Source organism: Clarias gariepinus, chromosome 1 (assembly GCF_024256425.1).
Source record: "Clarias gariepinus isolate MV-2021 ecotype Netherlands chromosome 1, CGAR_prim_01v2, whole genome shotgun sequence".
NCBI classification, from domain to species: Eukaryota; Metazoa; Chordata; class Actinopteri; order Siluriformes; family Clariidae; genus Clarias; species Clarias gariepinus.
In genome coordinates, this window is record NC_071100.1 from 41852123 (window position 1) to 41875122 (window position 23000).

The 23000-nt window shown below is 37.0% G+C and overlaps 1 protein-coding gene across 1 annotated transcript in view; it reads left to right on the plus strand.

Moving 5' to 3' along the window:
* The window catches only part of tnr (tenascin R (restrictin, janusin)), a 126237-nt gene extending 110896 nt beyond the window's left edge, over nt 1-15341 (plus strand). The window contains exons 15-23 of the mRNA XM_053497682.1: nt 4175-4294; nt 4946-5089; nt 7882-8012; nt 10374-10506; nt 10963-11114; nt 11277-11373; nt 12389-12550; nt 12734-12897; nt 13784-15341. Coding sequence (XP_053353657.1) covers nt 4175-4294; nt 4946-5089; nt 7882-8012; nt 10374-10506; nt 10963-11114; nt 11277-11373; nt 12389-12550; nt 12734-12897; nt 13784-13903 — 1223 coding nt within the window. The 3' untranslated portion in view covers nt 13904-15341. The remainder of the gene's footprint in view (nt 1-4174; nt 4295-4945; nt 5090-7881; nt 8013-10373; nt 10507-10962; nt 11115-11276; nt 11374-12388; nt 12551-12733; nt 12898-13783) is intronic.
* Nucleotides 15342-23000: the final 7659 nt, after the last annotated feature.

Genomic DNA, 23000 nt, shown 5'->3' on the forward strand with positions numbered 1-23000 from the left:
ATGGTAGTCTCAACTGCTGGAGGAAGTGCTTTAGGGCCTGAAATAGAGCCATGATTTTGAGGCAATTTATGTGCCGCGCAAAACAATGGCCTCTCCAGCTCCCTTGGGCTGGACAGTCATTTAAGACCGCACCCCAGCCCATGAGGGAAGCGTCTGTCGTTAGCATCTGCGATGACAAGACGAACTTAGAGTGGGACCCAGAGTCAGAAACCGGGGTCTGAACCACATAGGAAGGGTACGAAGCACCTGGCGCGTAGCCCTTATTGGGGATTGGCCCTAGAGTAAAATCCCCTGGTTCTTAGCCACAACTGAAATGCTCTCATGTGCAGAAGGTCCAAAGGTGTCACCGTGGATACAGCTGCCATGAGAGCTAAGATCTCTGAAAGTGATGGTCACTTTCTGGTCTAGCTTGATTTCCTTGACAGTGTTGAGAATGGATTCGACACGAGCGGGAGACAGCTGTGTCCGCTTACGCTCAAATTCCATGTGACATCCAAAAATGTTGTCCTCTAAACAGGAAAGAGCATGCTTTCATGGCATTGGATCTCAATCCTAGGAAACAAAGATTAGCTAGAACGACATGCTGATGTCGAAGCGCTAGCCACGGAGGGACATCTCGTTTAAACTCTGCCATTATCGGTGAGTTAAACACCTATTTTTGCTGGTTAGACACACACGCTCACAACTAGGTGAAGACAAGAATCTGAGGAATGTTTCCGGTTTACTCCTATTTATAACCTGCAGGTGCATCCTATCAGATGACGTCACCTGACCATGGTTATAAAACCCAAAAATTTGGCGTGTTTGGTACACACATGCTTCACAACCGGCAACATGACAAGATGTTCCCATAGCGTTTTCACGCAGCATCGAGTGTAGCCTTTGAAAGAGAACAGCTCCAGTGCCCACATCCGAAACTAATTGTTTGTTGATGTCTGGATGGAGAAGGATTGGAGCGTTGGTGAAGCGATGACATAGTTCCTTGAAGGCGGAGATGGCGGTAGAGTTGAGGATGAAGCAATGAGGTGTTGGGCGTGCCAGCGCGGTTAAAGGGGCTGCAACTGTACTGTAGTCCCTGATGAAGCGACGATAGAAATTCACAAACCAGAGGAACCGTTGAAGCTTTTTGAGGGTCTTGGGTAGGGGCCAATAATGCACAGCCTCAGAGAATGCCCACCGCCCCAACATATATCGAAGGACATCATTGATGAAACTTTGGAAGGCGGCGGGGGCATTGCAGAGCCCAAGTGGGATAACTAGGCTTTCATAGTGTCCAGTGGGGGTGATAAAGGCCGTCTTCCACTCATCACCCTTTTTGATATGCACCAAGTTGTGGGTGCTCCAAAGGTCCAACTTCGTAAAAATGGTGGCACCAGAGAGGGTGTCCAGGGCAGAGTTGGTAAGAGGCAGTGGTTGTCGGTTCTTGATGGTAATCTTGTTTACCCCCGATAGTCGACACATGGACAAAGCCTTTTTTTTTTTTTTACAAAAGAGAACCCTGTGGGAAGAGGAGGGCCGGATGGTATCTTGGCGGAGGGCGCTCGATATGTACTCCCCTATCGCCCGTGTCTCGGTAGGAGTGAGGGAGTAGAGATGGCCGCGGGGTGGAACCGAGCCTGGCTGAAGGTTGATCTGCAGGTCGTAGGGGTGATGAGGCGGGAGATGGGTGGCGCGTCTTTTGCAGAACACCTCACCCAGGTCTCGGTAGGCGGGAGGAATGGCCTTGAGGTCGACGTCAGGGGCTTCGGACTCCCTAGAGCATGTCCCAACAAAGTTCGTGCAGGCCGGCCCCCACTGCAGGATTTGATCTTGGGTCCAGGAGATCAAAGAGTCATGATGCAAAAGCCAGGGGTGTCCGAGGATGATGGGTGGTGATGAAATGGAGGTTAGATGAAAGGGGCCAGCCATCTACAGATGTGATACGAACAGGCTGGTATAACGCCTCGAATTTTACCCCCAGTTTTTTGGCATAATTGGAGTCAATGAAATTACCTGCAGCACCGGAATCGATGAACGCAGTACTTCCGACCCGTTCATGACCAAAATGGGGGGGAAACCTGAATTGTAAGACGAGGGGTGGTGTTGACCGTGGTGGAGAGTTGAAGAGGACCTGGTGAATTTCTTTCCCTCCTCACCAGGCCTGGGCATTTCCCAGACGGAGTGGGCAGATCGCTCGATGGTGCACCACCGACCCACTGAGATAGGAGGCACTGGTCGATCCGGAGAGCGAGCTGAATCAATCCCTCCAGCGTGGCAGGAAGCTCTCGCCTGGCTAGCTCGTTGATCCTAGAAGCCAGTCCCTCGTAGTAAGATGTCCGGAGCATAGCGTCTCAGGTGGTCTGCACGGCGAGAGTGCGAAAATCAGCCGAATAGCGGCCGATCCTATCACGGACGATCCTCCTGCCGCAGGTGGTACAACTTGGTGTCGGTCTCCACCTTGCCCGCAGGATGGTCAAATGTTAATTTTAAATGACGGGTGAACTCGTTGTAGGAATGGGCGGTATCGGAATCAGCGCGAAGAACTGCCTGCCCTGATAGCAATGTGACGAGGAGAGCAATGCGCAATCGATCGGTGCAGTATTTGGTGGCATTAAACTCAAATACCAGATCAAGAGCAGTTATAAAATCACTGCATCTCCCGTCTGTGTCATCCTATTTATCCGGTAAGGCAAGAAAGACATCAGAAGTTGGAGGGGGGGGGCGTGGAGCTACGGTCGCGAAGGGCCGCGTTCTCCTGCCGAAGCTCTGCCACCTCACCTCCGCCACCTCACGGCGTCTTGGACGCTCCGGCAAAGAGTAGCGAGCTCTCCGTTTAGCTGGTTGATTAGCTCGACGTGCCGATCAATTACATCGCAAAGGTGTGGAAAATCTGCTGGGTTTACCACTCGTGGCTCAGTCATTTTATCACGAAACTAACCAGGATGATCAGAAGACTTAGCACTTAGCGGTTAGCCCTTTGTAGCATGGATGGTAAACCCAAACGTGGAAGTAAGCGAGTAGGCAGGATAACCACGCGATTTAGTCTAAGGACTCTCACAGAAGGGGAGCAAGGGAAAAAAACAAATTTAACCCTATAAACATACACTTCTATCAGAAAGTAGACCCAAGATAGTGAGTACTCACAAAATGGCAGATGGACGATCTGAACCGACATGGGCGAAATTAATGACTGAGCGATGTGAAGCGCCATCTTGTCTCCTTTTATGCTTCCTGTTTTGCGACCGTACTACTTCCGGGTCCTAGTGCCGGTCACAGAGCGTGTGTGTGTGACACATTCAGTGCCTGCTAGATATCAAACCCTTTATCTATACTAGTAAATATGTAGTACATAGCACTATGGTTAGCTAAATACTTAGTAGATAATTTTTCCAAATAGACGAAGACACTTTTATCCACCATGATTCCCTAAGGGCCAGCAGACAATCTTTGATTTATCTTTGAAAATTTATCTTTGAATTGAATTGACATTCAAGCAAAACATAACATTAGAATTTTTGGTAATACATCACTTTTTGACATTGTCACAACACATACTTGCAAATCGTATTATTTATTTGAATAAATATATAAACTATGACGAGTAGAGCACACACATTGGACTTAATTTCCCCCCAAAAAAACTCACTCATTGTCTGTACTGCTTTATCCTGTATTTAGGGTAACAGGGGCCTGGAGTCTATCCCAGAAGGCTTAGGGCACAAGGCCAGGTACACCCTGGACAGGGTGCCAATCCATCACAGGGCACACATACTTACACACTTTTGGGAACACCTATTAACCTAACTTGCATGTCTTTGGACTGTGGGAGAAAACCGGAGTACCCGGAGAAAACCCACCAAGCACGAGGAGAACAAATTCCATGCACACAGAGACGGGAATCGAGCCTGTCCGGGAATTGAACCCAGACTGTGGAGGTGCAATGTGACAGTGCTAACCACTACACCACCATGCCGCCTCCCCAAAAAACTCTTCTCTTTTAAAAATTGTAATGGTGGCCACTATATTAATAAAGACAAATTTATTTCAACCTGGGGAGATGTGTCATATTTAAACAGCCATGAAATCATGTGTACCTGTACAAAAAAAAAAAAAAAACAAGGAAAACGTTATTGCCTAGTGCAAAACTACTTTTCTACCAAGATCTATATAAAAAAACAGTCTTTTTTACTTGCAGCAATGGACATGCCAATGGAACTTATGGCCCTGAACGTCACTCCACAAGGAGCACTGTTGCGCTGGACTTCTCCACTCTCAAATGTGGATAACTATGTACTTACCCTCACCTGCAACCAAGGTAGGTTCCTGTATATAACAGGAATGAACTGAGGAAAATCACATCAGGACAGAGAGTAAACAGCTTGTTATTTTGTTGTTGTTGTTGTTGTCTGTTTCCCTAATGGTTCATTAAACACAATGATTTTTGTTTTACCTTGGAAAATAATTAACTTACAAAATAGGGTTGGAATGTGGTTTGAGATGGCCAATCACAGCTCCAAAATCCTGTGTTCGAGGCTGAGAGCATTTTACTTTTTCTGTAGAGAGTTTTTCTTGTTGTTCTTTCCATGTATGCATGTGGGTTTCTTATAGATTCCATCTTACAACCCAAGAGCATGTCAGTAGGTGGATTGGTGACTAAACCTTGCCCCAGGTGTCAGTCTGTTAATATGCGTGAACATGTTGCTCTATGATTGACTGGCATCCAAGGGTGTGTCTCATCCAGTATTTCTTAGAACAAATTATTGTTCCCTGCCATCCTGTCAAGAATAAAGAGAGTACTGATCAAACAACAGATCACAAACATAATATATATTAACTCCACAGAATTAAAGTGAACAGCAATTTACAGCTTTAAGGTATGTGCTTTAAAGGCATACTGCAAAAGTACTGCAGGTGCCGTTATCTTTGACAAATGGAATGTTGAAGCCTACATTTCCATTTTATCTAGTCACAGCTGACACATTCCTAGTGGAAGGAAATAAGCAGGAACATCAACTGAGTCACCTTCTCCCCAGCACTCCCTACTCCATTGCTCTCTATGCCACTAAGGGCCCTTTGACCAGCGGAACCGTTCTCACCAGCTTCATCACCCGTGAGTCCCTTATTGTTAACTTTAAGACATGTATTTGTTAGTTATGTCAAGGTATGTTACTTGAATGTGTGATGTCTTTAACAACATGTTTGGTGTTAGAGGGGAATTTAAGTAAAAATGCAACTTTTGATTGTGAAGAATAAAAGAACCCAGTTGTGGACTTTGTTTATAAATGAGTGTGTGTACAAGTCCCACAGACAGTTTTGTCTCTTACGCAAGTTGGTGCCAAGTTTACTGTCGATTTTCAAGGATCAGTTGTTCCATGACTGCTGTGGGGTCCAAGTCACCTCGGTCAGGATTGTCATTCACAGACATACAACCTTCTTTAGAATGTTTGTACCATTCAAGTGTTTTAAAAGAGGGTTAAGAGGATCATAATGTGCTTGAAGTCTTCTGTAAGTGTCAATTGGTTTTATGGCTTCATTCATGAGAAACTTTAACACAGTTTGATTTAATCACACCTCATGTGCCATGCATAATATATATTTACATCTTGTGTTCTATTTAAAAAAAAGGATCCCCAAAATTAAAAGGGATGGAATGGTCCATGTATTTATCATCCAGGATCATTTGAAAGAATTTAATTTTAATTATTGTGTAGGTCACATATTGTAAATTAGAAAAAGATAAGGAAATAAATATAACTATAAATTTATCCCTGATGAGCAAGCCGTGGTGACAGTGGCAAGGAAAGCACCCACCAAACAGCAGAAGACCACATCAGGCTTTTGTCAGCTCAAAACCAGAATCTGAAGTTAAAGTGAACACTTACTAATCAAACCAGAGCACAGGAAGACTGGAAAAATAAAAAGCCCTTAGGGATATGAGCAAAACAAATGTCATGAATTTCTAAATTACTTGAAGATGGTAAGTAAAGATGGTTCAGAAAAAATTTAAATATCATTAATAATGTGAATATTGAAGTTCTCAAATTTCATATAAATCCACAGTAACTCTTGTTTGACTGTGACATTACAATTGTTCTAGTCTGCATTAACCACCGTTATTGGAGAAAAAAGACATGGATTAGTCTAATACCTGGATAATTTTGATAACCCTCTCTGTATTATACCGTCTGACCCTAATAAATGTAACAATACCTCTACTGAAAAAAAAAAAAAGCAGAAGAAACATTACCTTTCCTATTAGGTAAAACTACCCCTACATTATCAAAAGAATTAAGGACTTCTTGTTGTCTTTTTTCACAGATCATACAGCAACATTTCACCATCAATAACACATAATGTCTGAGCTTTTAGAAAAATCATTGCTGGTAGAAAAATTACAGTCATTTCCCACTGCGCAACATGACGTCGTAGTGACGTCTTTTCCATGTCATTTTTGGACGTCCAATTTCCGTCCATTGTTGGGGTTGTTTTGTAACGCCAGGCGACGTCGGTGGAACGTCTTTACCATGTCACTTTTGGACATCCAATTACATTCATTCGTAAGATAGGAATAAGAAGGATAGGCTACCATGATTTATTTATATAAAATATAATTTACATAAATTTATATATATTTTTTTTAATTTATTTTTATATTGCAGCGGTTTACCACCGGAAGGATTTTGGAGAACAAGTGAGCTTGCTTGGTGCTCAATGCTAATTCCTAGGAGTACTTTATTTACACACAGCACTCTATAGCATGAGCAACACATTCACCCGGAACCTACACCTAATTCTGCCTAAGCATAAACCAGGGAACTTTCAACAGGTCACACACACCCTAATACACAAACATGGCCGAAGCCACTAGCCTAAACAAACTTACCAAACATGGTGAACACACAGAAACCCTCCCGCAATGCATGATGGTCGTCAAAATAGTGGACCTAGTTTGGACGTCAAAATGACATTAAAAAAAAGAGCCAGATTAGGTCGTCAAAATGACGTCCAAGTTGGGTCATGGTTGGACGTCCTAGTTTGGACGTCGAATAGATGTCCAGAACTGGTCATGGACCGACGGACCCAATATAGACGTGATCTGCACATCTATCCGACGTCCAATGTTTAGTGGGTTGTCACCACCAATGCTGCCTCTTTTCTAGATGAAGGGAAACCCTACTGCATTTTAACCCATGTAAAGTTGCTGGCTGACAATGCTTCTGCAGTGCCTGTAGTGCACATACCTGGTGACTTATGTCTTCACAGACATTCTTAAACAACCACGTCCTCAAGTACACTAAAGAGAGACTGTGCTCCATCAGCAGCACTGATGAGTCAGCATAGGAAGGGAGTCAAGGAAGGTAGAGACAATATCTTTCAATTAATCAAACAATGGAGATAATTATTGCTTTCAGCAGCACTTGTAGTAAAAAACGTGGTTTGGTGTCCAAACAAGGGAGGACCTTTGTTTAAAACCTCAAAACAATCAAAAATTTCTGGCCATGTCTTCATTTTCAGGAGGGAGAACAGATAAGCTGATCTTTTCTGTTCCTCATTAGTGCATTAGAAAATGTGTATGTAAAGGATTGAACCTGGAAATTGTACTTGAAACCTAGGCATGGCTATTAATTGAAGTGCAGTTTGACATGTTCGTGGCTACATAAAAGACTAGCATAGAAAAAATGTGGTCATGGAGCAGTTTTGGCTTTAACTATGGAAAAGATTATTAGTCAGTTACTAGAAGCCTTGCAACAGTTAACACACCTACAGTATATATTCCCTGCAGCAGAGGATGTCATTTTACCACAGAAAAAGACAATTGTACAAATTGTGGTTAAACTAGTCAAAACTGGACAAAAGAATATATAATGCCTTTTGTATGACCATATATTTTCTGTTCCATAGCCATGGATGCCCCACAGAATCTGACTGCCAGTGAGGTCAACCATCGTAGTGCCCTCATCTCATGGCAACCGCCCATTGCAGACATTGTCAATTACATGCTGACCTATAAGTCAGCTGATGGAAGCCGCAAGGTGAGTACCAAATTAATTTTGGATTTCATAACGTTAGGGGAAAAAAACAGGATACTATTTATAAACACATTTAAAAAAAAAAAAAAAAAAACTCTTCCCATGATCAACTTTTTTTTAGGATATGTTCATAATCTAGGGAATTCAGAAAATGATGTCAATACTTGACATTGTGTTTTTAGTTGTGTCGATTGTCCAGAGGGTGTCAGTGTGTGCCTTTCCTATGAATGCATAAACTCCACTAACACATGCTGCAATGAAAGAGCCACTGCCAGGCATTTAGCATGCTGAAATATAATTAGGTAAATGTGATTAAGTAAAATAAACATAGGGCAGCCTTAATTTATAAACTTGAAATGTGAATTAAAACTTGAAATCATGTTGGGTACCATTATGTTTCGTCAGTGCAGGAAGACAGGATTTGGAGCTAGATACACTCAGGATTTGCTGTACAAGAAATCAAGATGGAAGCCAGGCTTGGACGGAAAACATTTTGTTCAATTGTTTTCTGGTCATTCCAATGTGAAAACTCAGATGAAGGAAATAAAATATAATTTCCATAAGTATCAGAATCAGAGGAAATGTCCAATATCAGCTTTGATTACCAAAATGTGAAGGACCAGATTTTGTGCAATATAAACTAGAAAGAGTCAATATTAGTCTGTGCTCATTTTCAAATTAATTTGAATTCAGAGCTTGCAGGCAGTCTGTAGCTGAGTGATGAGTGATGAGATGCACTCTAATTCTTAAATAGTCTCCCGAACTAATTTGTTTAGAATACATATTTGTGTAAACTTTATATAGAATTTTCAACTTAGATAGCATCTTATTATTTTTTGTCTACATGATTTTCCTTCACATACTGGCCAAAATTCCTTTCCTTCCCTGTAAAGCAAAAAATAATCTTGGTTTGGCCTGTCACAGTACTGTAAGGTAAAAATATAACATCCAGCCAGCCCCTACCCACCTACAGTAACCTTGTTAAAAATGGCTGGTAGCCAAAAGAATATAGGCAAGAAAATAAAGTAAAAAACAGAAAATGACAGTAAAAGTGCAATGGCCCTTATGGGCAGGTATTAACAAGAAGATACTGAGGTGGAAGATAAAGATTCAAGTCATGTAAAAGGATATTAAGCAAGAGAAAGGTAGCTAGCTTAAACATCTAGCCGACCCAGATAAAGGTAAACTTACAAAACCTAGCTTTACCTATAACATTCAGACTAGCTCTGCTGGAGATTGGATTGGAGTGAGAAATACTTCGATTAAATAGTAAATAGTTTGTCTGATAGGAGAGCTCTTTTATGGTATGTAAATGAAACATGGATATATATATATACACAAACAAACACACACAAACTCATAGTACACACACAAACTACATACTGTACAGTAGTACGTGATACATGATTCTCACTGAAGTCATTTCAGTATAAATGGACTTGCCGCTTTATTCTCTCTGATTGCAGGTGTTTCATGTTTGTGTGCATGAGTGAAGAAATAAAAAATATAGAGATTTTTAAAAAATTATAAAAAAAAAAGATTGAAATTCCAAGGTACTTTAATTTTGCCAACTATTGTAGCAGTACTTGTGATAGGTTAACATTAGCTGAGGAGTTGTGATTTCATCTGGAAAGCATCACAAGTTTACTGCTCTGTGTAGTAAATGATGTTACTCTCTTGATAGCTGTGATCTGTTGGCATGAGTATTTATAGAAGCTAGGACATGATTATCCACTGTACCATAAAAGTAATGCGGGGATAACACATATTTTAATCTAAAGTTTCAGCTGATTTACAGTACATTGCATCCACTTGCAATGTAATGGCATCATCTAAAAGCTGCAGAGCAGAGATTGCATAAATGTTCATTAACTTTTAGCTTGTTTGACTCTTGCTCATAGTGCTACCATCAGAGTTTCAGTTTTTAAATTAAATCTGGATCTGAATAGAGTTATATATAATTTTTATTTTAAAAAAATTAAGAGTAATAATAATGTACTACTTTAACTGAAAAGTAAGTGGTAATAGTAACGTATTCCTGGTACTTAATAACTAGCATGGGAGTGAGCACATCCAGGTGCTGGGTTTAATTCCAGCCTCAGACCTGTGTGCATGGAGTTTGCATGTTGTCCCAGTGTTTGGTGGTTTTCCTCTGGGTACTCTTTTTTCAGCAAGTTGTGCTGCATTGGCTTTTCTGTGGGATCATACACGGGTTAGCCTATGTTCCCTACAGAAATAAATAAGCCTTTGGGTGCCCATGTCCCTGTCATCAGATTACTATTATATAATTGATGATTAATGTTAATATGGTATTGATATGTGCTGTTAATGTTATGGCTAACCATTGTTTTAAAACAAATACAGGAGCTAAGTCTGGATCCTGAGGACACATGGATCCGTCTGGAGGGACTAGCTGAATCTACAGAGTACACAGTGAGACTGCAAGCAGCCCGAGGCCTTGAAACCAGTGCCATTGTCTCTACATCCTTCACAACTGGTATTTCACCCTCACTTCAACAAATCATTGAAATAAATTAATCAAATAGCTTAAATTAGTCAATAACGTGCCTAATATAACAGCTACTTGTGTAGTTGGACAATGGTAACTTGGTTGGTAAGGTTCTGTGTTTGTGACTGGAATCTCCAGTTCCTTAAGTCCAAGATTCCATAGTATTGAGTGTGTCTGTGCTTGCCTTAATGTCCTGTTTTATTATTTATTTATTTATTTATTTATTGGCATGACCAAAGTTATCGCTTTATTTCTCAAATCTCTTTTTTCGATGTAAAAGTATCTTTTTCATATTATACTGTAAGTCCATTTATTTTACAATTCATATTTCTTAAATTGCTCTTCCCCTGTTCTTTTCTTCTTAAACATGGACATTACTCTAAAGTCCTAACTAAAGCTAGGACTTTAAACTAACTAAAGTTTTGTTTTTAATTGCCTGTTTAGGAAACCGGTTGTTTGCTGTTCCGCAGAACTGTGCCCAGCATCTGTTAAATGGCGAGCTGCTCAGTGGGGTTTACACTGTCTACATCAACCGTGAGCCCAGTCAGGGTTTACAGGTCTATTGTGACATGACTACAGATGGTGGTGGCTGGATTGTAAGTGTTTAAAAATTTTAGAAATACTCTATTAGATTTCACATATTACAAAATAGATTTTTAATTAATGTACACCATAAAGATTAAGTGTAATGTAAGGGTTTAACTGTAACCTAAATGTAGTCTGTTTCTTACAAAAGTATTGTATTTGATTTGCTTCAGGTGTTCCAGCGCCGCCAGAATGGCCTAACTGATTTCTTCAGGAAGTGGAGTGAATACAGGACTGGATTTGGAAATTTGGAGGATGAGTTCTGGCTAGGTGAGGTCACCTTTTGTAGCAGTGTTATTTCCACTTTTATATGGAAACAAAATATAAAAAAAATGATTAGATCAAGGCATTATATAAAGTCTTTTGAAAAAGACAGATGGAGGTTTAATACTGCTAGCCCATTTTTACCGGTCGCCCATGGACAAATATATATATAATTCTTCGCAAATGACATTAAAATATGTTTATTAAAATTCAATTAACCTAAAATGTAATTGCTATTTAAATGTGTTCCTCATGTAATTAAAAAGCAATTTTGGAAAACATTTAAAAGATGTAGTGTACTGTTAGACCTTCCAGTGGAGCAAAACAAGATCAATCAATTACCCAGTACAAAAATACAAGTACATGCTGCCACTTTTCCAGAAAATCGGCAAACATGCTTAAAAATATAATTTTACATTTTTATAAAAATGTATTTACATTGGATCCATTCAAAGGATTTAAGATTTACCTTTCCTCTAAGATCATCACAAGGACTTATCTTTTGTAAATAATACATTCTCTCAAAAAAGTGTAAAAGTAATGGTACCACAGACAATATTTAAAATGAATGTCATTAGCATTTCCTAGGTTTTCAAAAAACGTCTGTTGTTGCATTTGATCAACAATAAAAAAGAGAAGGTCACACACAGGAGAAATGTTTTTGACCTGTACCCAAAGGCTATAGAATGGAATAAGGTATTCTCAATGTTATAGGGTAGTGGGTCATTGATGCTTTGAGACTTATTCCAGGGACTCTTGTAAAGATTGATGGCATGATGACGTGTTAAGTAACAGTATATTTCAGCACCATATCTGATTGCCTCTGTCTGTCAAATCATGGCCCTGTTTCAACATAATAATCTCTCAAAACAACTATCTACAACCAGCGCAAATCAACATCTTTTTATGTAAGGGAACCTCATTGGTGGAGAAAAATGATTTTGCCTTTGATTATACATTATAGTGTATTTTTAAATACCTATTTCTCAGAGACAAGTAATAATCTTATTTGTTCATGCAGGTTTAGATAATCTTCACAAGATTACATCTCAGGGGCACTATGAGCTTCGAATTGACATGAGAAATGGCCAGGAGGCAGCATATGCCAATTATGACCGCTTCACTATTGGAGACTCCAGAGGCCTCTACAAAATAAGGATAGGGGAATACAATGGCACTGCTGGTAAGTCGATTGCTTTCTTGAAAAGAAAAACTGTTAAAAAAAAAGTTAAGTGCATACTGGGCATTGGAGAAGATTCCTTACACACTTCATTGCAAACCCATTTATATTCTCTAAAGTTATAGAAATCTGCTGAGTATAATATCTGTATAGCATGAAAACATTTTTTGCTTTATTTTTCGCTAGGTGACTCTCTGAGTTACCATCACGGACGGCCTTTCTCCACTAAAGACAAGGATAATGACAATGCTGTGACTAACTGTGCACATGCCTACAAAGGAGCCTGGTGGTATAAAAACTGTCACAGGGTCAACCTAAATGGAAAATATGGAGAGTCTAGACACAGTCAGGTAAATGCCTAATGAAATATCTCAGGATACTGAGTACCTAGTTTTAAGTTCTGTCTTTTACTATAACTTACTATAAAGAGCTGTTTTACTAGCATGATTAAAATTAAATTTGAATTAAATTAAGATTCACTGACCTGCCTATAACAACAATACCACATAACATTTACACATTAACATAGCAGTAAACGGGTAACAGCACCATGGAAACCCAATGAATATTTATTTCTGAGGGGTGCAAAGCTAGCTTGTCTGGTCCAATACCACAGAAAAGCCAGTGCCGCACAACTGGCAAAAAAGGTATTCTGGCCATGATAGAAAGGCACCAGGACATCCAGCGTACCTAAGGGCCTGGCATGCAAGAGCTCCAGGCTGCTGACCTGCCCTCCAAATTCCAAATATTGCAGGCTAATCAGGCATCCATAGGATGCACCGGACAAACAATTATGATCAATGCAGACCTCACCCTACAGTCCACAGAACCCAAAGGATCTGTGGCCAATGTCCAAGATTTTGTGCATGATGAGATGCTTTACTGTTCATAATCTCTCTCACCAGCAAAGTTTTTCCACCCGCAGAACTGTTGCTTACTGTTGTGAACTTTAGGAACTGTTGTGTATAAAATTATAGCCCATTAGTATCACACCGTTGATTTCTAAATTAATCAACGAGCTCATGTAGTACCACTTTTTTTTAGTTATAATGATTTATGTAAAAAGTAAATGAAGGTTTTGACCTGAATCGATGGGATTTTATACTGATTGGTTAGCTCAATGAATATCCAAATTCACAGGTATTCCTAATAAACTGAATGGTAAATATATTGTATTATGTAGTTTTTCTACACATGTGATATAATTTTTTTTTTTATACATTCTGTACTTTTTAGGGTATCAACTGGCACATGTGGAAAGGCCATGAGTTCTCTATCCCATTTGTGGAGATGAAGACAAGACCATATAATTATCGCAGCATCAGTGGCAAGCGAAGGCGGTCCGCTCAACATTAATCCCTTGTTTTATGTCTTACTAGCTGTTCCTATTTTTACATAAAAGGAAAAGTAAGGCTGTTGTTGATCTTTTTTGGAGAATTGCATTTAAATGATAGGCCTTTTGAATAGTTCTCTTCTCTGTGAAGCTTTTGCCCCCTAAAGGTGTTTAAATAAATAAAAAAGCATAAAAAAGGCTCCTAGATGAAGTGTAGTTGAGTCTGGGGAAAGAACATGAATAAACATTACATACATGACAGTGTTACTTTACGGAAAAAGATTTTAGAACCAAATCACTACTCAGAAGAAGGGGAAATTATATTTTTATAACTGAAATGCTATAAAATATGAAAATGGTTTACATGCAAAATTTTGGGACTGTTTTTTATCTGAAATTTGTTTTGAGTATAGTACTTTAATTTATTTTGCTATTTCACGCATTCATAGGGAAAGAAATCCCCAAAGTGACATTATGAGGCGATCTAGACTATATGAGCACATTATTTGTTTGATTATTTAATTTTTTATTTCTGTAATTACTTTCTTGTCTTACTTGTCAGGGTTGTGATAAATCAGGAGCGTATGCCAGGAATACTGTGTCACAATACAGTGCAGTGGCTGCTTAGTGATTTAGGCTCTGGGTTACCAAGAAGAATGATGGAGTTCTGATTGAAGTTTTTTCCATTATTAAGCTGTTACTGCTAAGCTCTTAAAAGAGGTCCTTAACCGTTTCTTGTAATTTTGATTCTTTTTACAAATGTACACACCTATAAACATTTAGGGCAAGTAAATGTAGACAGCAGGACTATTGTCAGTTTTTTTGGACCAGAAGAAAACTTAAAGACAAGTAGAGTAGAGGGAAATTTTCTACAGGTGATAACTTGGACTTAAGGCTGAATCAGCTGTGAGGCAGCGATTTTATTTTTATTTATTTTTTAGCAGTTATTATAATTGATTCCATACGCATATATAGTTATTTATCTATTTCAAATTTTACCAGTACAGATTTTTACAGTACAGATGTCCTTAGCACTTTATGATAATTTGTGGGATATGTCTTATTCCTCCAACCAGTATCTGACACATCCTAGGAACACTGATCATGAAGTGCATCCTAAATTGGACACCAGTCATTTGAAGGGTCCACACACTTTACACACTCAGTTACTTCTAGTGCCAATTTATATTAGGAAATTCACCTAAGGCCATATTTTTGGAAGACAGGGAACCTAAAGAAATGGCCACAAGGAGAGACCCTGAAGCTGTGAGGCAACCACCCTATCCCACAATCACTGTTTCTATGCAAAATCCAAAATCTGTCCAGTTTATTAGATTTTCTGCTGCAATGCAGTATCAGTTTTGCCAGTTGGGCCTTCAGTGAGCTTTTACTTTGTACAATGTAGATCAAGATAGACCACATACATCTGAATTCTATTATAAAACATACAGTATGCTGTTGTTCTCCCACATTATTTACTGTATGTTTGTGTTCATCACAATGAAAAGTAGCTAATTAGCTAAAACATAACTTGACAGGTTTGGTTCTCCTGTAGTGAATGCACATAGGCTAAATTAAGGGTTAAAAACATAAAAAGTAATTCCATTTTACATTTCTTTTTGCAAAACTGATGAACACCAAACTGCTTTGAGAGAATATTGTAAACTACTGCCATTGTTTACAATACTAACTGTTGGAATAAAGACTTGACTTAACTTTATATTGATTTTGAATTGGTTTGAAGACGTTACAGAAACCTTTGCTGAGGCTTTTACGTTAAATGATGTTGACAGTGATGGGACTATGTTGTAATCTATTCTAGGTGTTAAATTTTATCCTTAACAGCAGCCTTATCAGCTCACTGGACAAAGCAAATTTGGTCAACACCCATAAACTATATGGGTCAACAACCATAAACTATATGGGTCAACAACCATAAACTATATTGACCTTGTTCTCATTACAATTGACATCAGTTTCAAATAAATAGAATCAATCTAACTGAGGTAAAGGGGTTAGAAAATGGTGTGTGGATAAAATAGGAAATAGATAAATACCTAAAAATGTTGGAATCGATAAGACGTAAAGGTGATCATATAAAAAAAATAAAAGCTACTGTAAATTATAATGTTATTTCTTACAGTATTTACTTTTTGATACACTGGAAACTATTTAAATGCTATTATATATAACTATTTTAATTTTGGAAAACTCATGATTAAGTTAAAATTTAATGGTAAATATGAAATATTACATTTTGTTACACATGAAAAGTAATCATGCCTCATTGCTCTTTGATTCCTTGAACTGTTGGTATTTATGCAAACCAAAGACTTATTAATTTAAAAACCCTACAGATATATACCAATTTTCAAAAAGGAGTCTAAAATCAAATTATAATACATAATTGACATTTATAAATCATTCCAGACAATCCCAGATTATTGCATTAAATTTCAAACTCCTTTAAAAAAACAATGAAAGATAAGAAAAAAATCCTTCTTGAACTTAATTATTTATTAGATCAGTATTTTTCATACTCATGCAATTTAAATATTCACATGATCTGTCATGTCATAGTGTGCCATTAATTCAGTTTTGCTGTAGAATTAGTTTTAGTGTAAGTTTAGTTGCAACTTTACCTAACAATACAGCTTTTAGATTTTAATAATGTTGCACATTTATATTTCTGGGTAACATTACAACATAAAATATTGGGCTAATCTAGTAATCGCAATTGCAGTTTAACCTAAACATATTAAAATTATTTTAAACAATGTTAATATTTAAAACTGGAATTTACTGTGAGCTATAATTATTGGTGCAATAAAAGGATAACAACTGAGCGCATAAAAATAGTAAACATATTCACAATAGAAAATCTGTTAAATTATTTATAGCCTTGCCCATAATTAAATGGAGAAAAGCAAAACACAAAAGTGAAACTTGAAACATGAAAAAAAAAAAAACATGTAAATGCAAAAATAATTGTTGATAAATTTGGTTCTGTTCTTTCCAGACAGCCAGGATGGTTTCCTTTAGAACTATCTACATTTCTGTTTGTTGTATGCAAAGACATCACCTTGTATCTTCATGAGAAATAGTAACAATGAATGTCTTCAAATGCGGCTGGGGGTATGTACAAAAATAGAAAGAAAAACTAAAATAGAAAAACAAGGCTGTACATATCAATGTCCTCGAAAGCTGTTTGTGTGATTCAGTGAGTCAGATGACCACTTTTGATTTAAAGTGATTCAGAGACCGAGGCTTTAGGTCGAAATATGTTGCTGTGCAAATGATCAAATAAAGTATATACCTTTCTAACTGTTATGTGTGACACTGCAGCAAATTCAACAGACGATGAATCAATCAGTGATCCTTATTGCATATGATCGTGCCATTAGATCATTTCAACTATTTTAAATAAATGGGATGTTGTGGCACAGTAGACAAAATACTTTGTGACTATGGATATGGCCCTGTGAGTCAGACACAATATTGGTTGTCTGTTTCTTTAAAATGTTTTTGGGCGCTGACATCTGCTTAGCAAAGGAAGCAACATAGCATTAAGGTATACAAATGTATTTATTTATTTGTTATAAGTCTTAGCATGTGTAGATGAAAAAGGCCAGAGGATAAGTGGAACATTGTGCAGAAACTAGTATAGGCTACACAAGAGGTGATGTTCACATGCTGATTACTTTGCTTTCCCTACTCAGCATGGCAAAAGGCAGCAATTTCTTTAGTTCCAAAGCACAACCATCCTAGCAGTCCTCCACAATGTCATAAAACCACAGTTAAATACTTCAAACATTTCATGTATAGGTAGTGCATGGTTTGGAAAGTTTACCAAATGTGTAATTGTGTAAAATGCAATGTTGACATGGTATAAGTTCAAGAAATTTTGTATTTGTGAAGAAAAATAGCAGTCGGTGGTAAACATAAACAGATGGATTTAAAGTGCATTATAGGCTTGCTGAACTTGTGCAGTAGCACTTTATAATAACTTGCGATAATACTCTATTCATTGATATGAACAAATAATTGGTTATTCAGAATTTAAATATTTAATTACAAATGAGTAGGTGGTGTACATAAGGTTATGCTTTATATATTTATAGTTAGATTTAGTGTTATAAAATGTCTGCAAAACAAATTTATACATATTATTCTTTTTTCTCTTTCCTCTTTTTGCTCTTCTGTCCGTTTGCATTTTCTGGTTTCATCGAAAACTTGGATTGTTACAAGTCTAGATTGTTATTCTAACAGTGGACAGTGAGGCTTCTTCTATTAACAAATGCCTCCTTATGGAGAGCTTGATCAGAGATACTGTAGTCTGCCATCCCTGTCAATTGGCTGCTATAATAAAACCATTTATCTATTAAAATGAATACATCAATATAGACCTGTGATTTATTTTACAGACAGAGCTATTGTTAGAGCTGCTGTTATAGTGAATTTAAACAGCACATTCTGACCACTTCTGACCACTCAGAACTATGATGTACTGTATGTAATCTACAGCTATACGTATAGAACTAAAAAAATATTGTTAATAAATGTTTATAGCTATGAAAACTGTTTGTATAAAAAAAACATATATTGGTGAATAATGGTCCAAAATTACTGTACATTTTATGCCAAAATTATTTGCCCAAACTGATTTACCCTGGTATTGCATAAAGTTTATTATATAATTAGGCATTTACATGCATATTTATAACAGTTGATAAATTATTATGTCAGACAACCATACCTAATCATTTACTGACCTTTTGCACCCTTTAATTAGTGTTTTATGTATGTAACTCTTTGTTAAACATTTACAGCAAACATTTACAAATAATTAATGAGTGGTTAAATTCTGAACTGAAAGTTTGTTCACATCTCCTAATAGCATATTAAGCAAAGTTATTATAATATTACCTACTTATACTTATATTGTTATTTATGTATATGATTTTTGTCTTGTAGTGTGCAATTTCTGGTAGACAAAATTTTTACACAGTTGCTGTCTCTGCTCAATTATTTTGAATGAAATTGTTTTGTTTCAGTTACTTAGATGCATAAGTCTTTCAATCTATTATTTGTGGGAGAATTCTCATTGCAAATGCAGGTTCCATATTATCATAACAGAAATATTGAAACATGCACCTTGGGCATTTTTTTATTCTCGCCCAGAGAAACTGAACATCATTGATACTGTCAGGAAGAATATAATAGCTAAGCAATTCATTTACACCAGTGCCCCTTCTGTTCTTATCATTACACTTATTATAACACAATTGTTCATAATGCAGCTACAAAAAAGATAGATTACATCCTGCTGTTAACCAGCAGTTCTCTGATGAGCTATTTCTTATGTGCTACTATGTAAAGTCCTTATCACTGGTAAAGTTCTTATCACCCCATTGCTCTGGCAGAATTTTACAAACCAGGTTTAATAGACATCATGTGTAGGCAAAGCATATTAGAGTGGGAAAACTGACATCTTAGAATTAATGCCATATTTCTTACACACAACAAATTAACTAAACAAAAATACTTTTAAAAACATTTAATACAGGCACCTTTTAAGGTGTATTTTTCTATTGTACCTGGCTTTCATATATTTGTTTGGTTAAGGATGTGAGGACATTTCAACACTGACGGTAGCACACTTTCACTCATAGTTTTTTTTTTTTTCGTCTAATGGTTAAATAATTTCGCTCAATTTGCTTTTATCCATTAGCTAGAGACTTGTGTGCTAACACAGTAAGGAGTGTCTCTGTGCGCTTTACATTTCTGAATTCTTATTATGAATTATTTATTAAAAAATATGAAATGAATTATCCGGTTCATCAACACTATTCTTTCTCTTTATGATCTTCTTTTATAATCATGTCTAATGAAGATCATGCAGATATTTTCCTTATTTTTGACACAATATATGAGAAAAAACAATGGACATAAGTTGTGGTATTCCTTTCTCCCTGGTGCTTGCTGACAGAATGGATATTGCATGTGTTGAAGACAAATTATTATGTGGTAAGAAGATGGATATGTGAAAATACTGTATAGGACTCTGACAAAAGCCTGACATTTACAGTTAAATAACCTTGGATACTAATGTGACAAATTAAATTAGCTCTAGTTTGACTTAAGTGTGCTGTATAATTCCTTTTTACTACATTTTGTACTCATTAATAAAATATATAAAGAGGAATTTGTTTTTCCATCTCGTCATTTGCCATAAACATAATCAGAGTAATATAAAAATTAACTTAAAACACTAATGAGCTCAAACATGCTATGCATTAAAAGACGTGTTACAAAAGCACCTGTATACAGTATGAGTAAATAAATTATTTTGATACTGATGTCAAAATAATAATCACACTGCTGCACTATTAGTGTTTTATGGAATTTAGTATAATATATTAATCTCATGTGGATTTGTCTTTGTTTTTTAAAGATTTTGAAAATTTCTAAATTTCTACATTAAAATGTGATTCCTTAATGAGGAACAGTAAACAGTGGAAAACTATCCAGAGTTAATATTTGGCATGATGACATGTTTTTGTTAATCCCTGACAAGTTTCATTAGGTTCAAAATGATAGAAGAATTTTGCAATGTCTGCCTTGACTCGATTTGTTTAACAGCCAGTATAGTTGTTGGCTTCGGGACACACACACACACACTTACACACTTACACACACACACAGACGCACACACACACACACACACATACAGACAGCACATGATGGTGTCTGATGTTCTCCTTGTTTTATTAACAATGCAAGCATTTAAGAGGTTTTAGACTTGAGCCAAATGCCTTGTGTCATGTACATCAAAAAACAAGTGAAAGGGTAAAATATGTGACATTCTTTACAAAGCGAATCGTCTGGCCATATATTTGATTGGCACAGGTTTCATTCCAAATGGAAATCCTGATGTAGACCTCCCCAAACCCAGCTTCTGTGAGACAGGCAGAGTAACTCAGACTTTTGCTTAATGCATTGCTGCTTGCAGGGCTAAATAACCATCTGGGCTGATTGCATTTTTTAGCTCATGTGGACAGGCAAGAACATGCAAACTCCACATACACAGAGCAGAGGCAAGATTCAAAGCCACAACCCTTGAGGTGAGAGGCAACAGTCCTAACCACTACAGGACACCACTTTATCCTGTGTGTACTGTACTGGGCATATATATACTGTACAATATGTTTACCAAATGTGCCATGTAACTTTTGGCAGTTTTAAAGAAAACGTTTTTTTAAGAGAAGCAATATGTGTTACGTATAAAAAGCACAAATGGCAACATTTTATGTGAATATTATTTTGGTTATATGAGTGTGACTTATGGATAATTTTTTAAAAACACAGTAACTTCCCTCTGCCACAGGTGTGTTACAATGGATAAATGTTTTATTAAAAAAAAAATGGCAAAGCCATGCTTTGATTATGTTTAAATCATTGCAGTAACTTGAAACAAAAAAGAAATGTTAAGTTTTGTTGCGCACAAACCTTTTCAATTTTAAACTTAGTTAAAGATCATGAGACATATTAAAATAATTTAAAAAAAGATAATGTATTCTTACCTCCTTTCCCCTACCAGTTTTAGTTTCACACATTTTTTTTTTTATTAAAGCCACATATTATTGATCATTCATTGCATATTTGAATTGTATTACACACATTAAGGACAAAACACCACCAGACAATATATGTTCCTGCTGGCAAAAATTTATAAATAAAGTACATGAATTAGTGTTTAAATGAATAATTATATAAAGTACAGGAATAAGTTTTAATTCAGTGATTCTGACTGCATGCTTTACATATAAAACCAAATGCGCTTTGATACACTTTATTATTTAGAGTCCCAATCATCATTTTTTTGATAAACTGAAATTGTTTTGTCACTTTGTGTTATAATTCCTTAAAAATAGAAGAGAGTGCAGTAAGAATATAATTATACAGGTAGTGTACTGTATGTCCAGTAACACATAGCTTTACTGTAGTCAAATATGCAAATAGTTATAGTTTTGATAGTAGTAGTTACTTCACACGGACTTGTATAGAGGATTGAGAAATCTATTACAAATATGTGATGGCTTAGTTTTTTGTTAGGAATTCTTTATTTAACATTTATGGAAAGAGTTTTAAGTTTATGAATTTTGTCATTGTCTAGTAGTTCAGAATTTATCTAGTAGTTCAGGCTCAAGTCTTCTGTGCAATCCACAACATGTGTAGCTCATTGTTAAATATAAACTTTAATAGATTTTTGATAAAGTTTTTGTAAATGATAATAAGGTATAAATCAATGTATTTTTTTAATTAGGAAAATGTTTTGCCTAAAAATAAAACAAAGTCTTTGCGTGTTGCTATATATATTTTTACGAATAAAAAGTAAAAAACTGAATGAACGCAAAAGTACACAGACCTGATATGAGGAAGAAATCAGAGTCAAATACTAACTAATCCTTTTTCTTGTTGGGGGAGGGGGGAGGTGTAGTAGTAGACCAGAAAATGAGATTATGAGTACTGTCTTTCCACAACTGTGTAATATATAAGTGGCATTCATGTCAAACCTGGAATTGGGATAAAATTTCTTATGAATGAATGTATAAAAACAACAAACATGAACATACTGTAAGACTTTAAGCACAGTATAGTGATGAGGCTCAGCTGCAGTAAAACATTGAATGGTGCAAAGAAAGCCAGACGTCTGTGAATGATGATCTTGTCTGATGTGGCTTGGAGGCCTCTGCAATTGTTAAAAATTCTATGTGACCTCTCATTGATCATATGTAAGTTATGGGGGTAAATAGCATTAGGTTGCAGTACTTGAACCGACAGAGAAGGCACACTGGAACAGAGTAAAAGATTTGTCAGAGCAGCAACCAGTTCAGAAAACAATCTGGGGATAAGCAGACAAGTGTAGCAGGCCAGACAGGGCAAAAGCAAAGTAAAAATTCACTTGACAAGTGGTTATCCATAAGTAGCAGTGGTTCTGTGATTGGTTTTAAATGTGGGTTTTTGGCAGACAGCTGCAAAACCACACTGCAGATCACACTGACTTGATCTTACTCATGCTGGTGACCAACAGTGTAAGAAATGATTATTCGAACATGT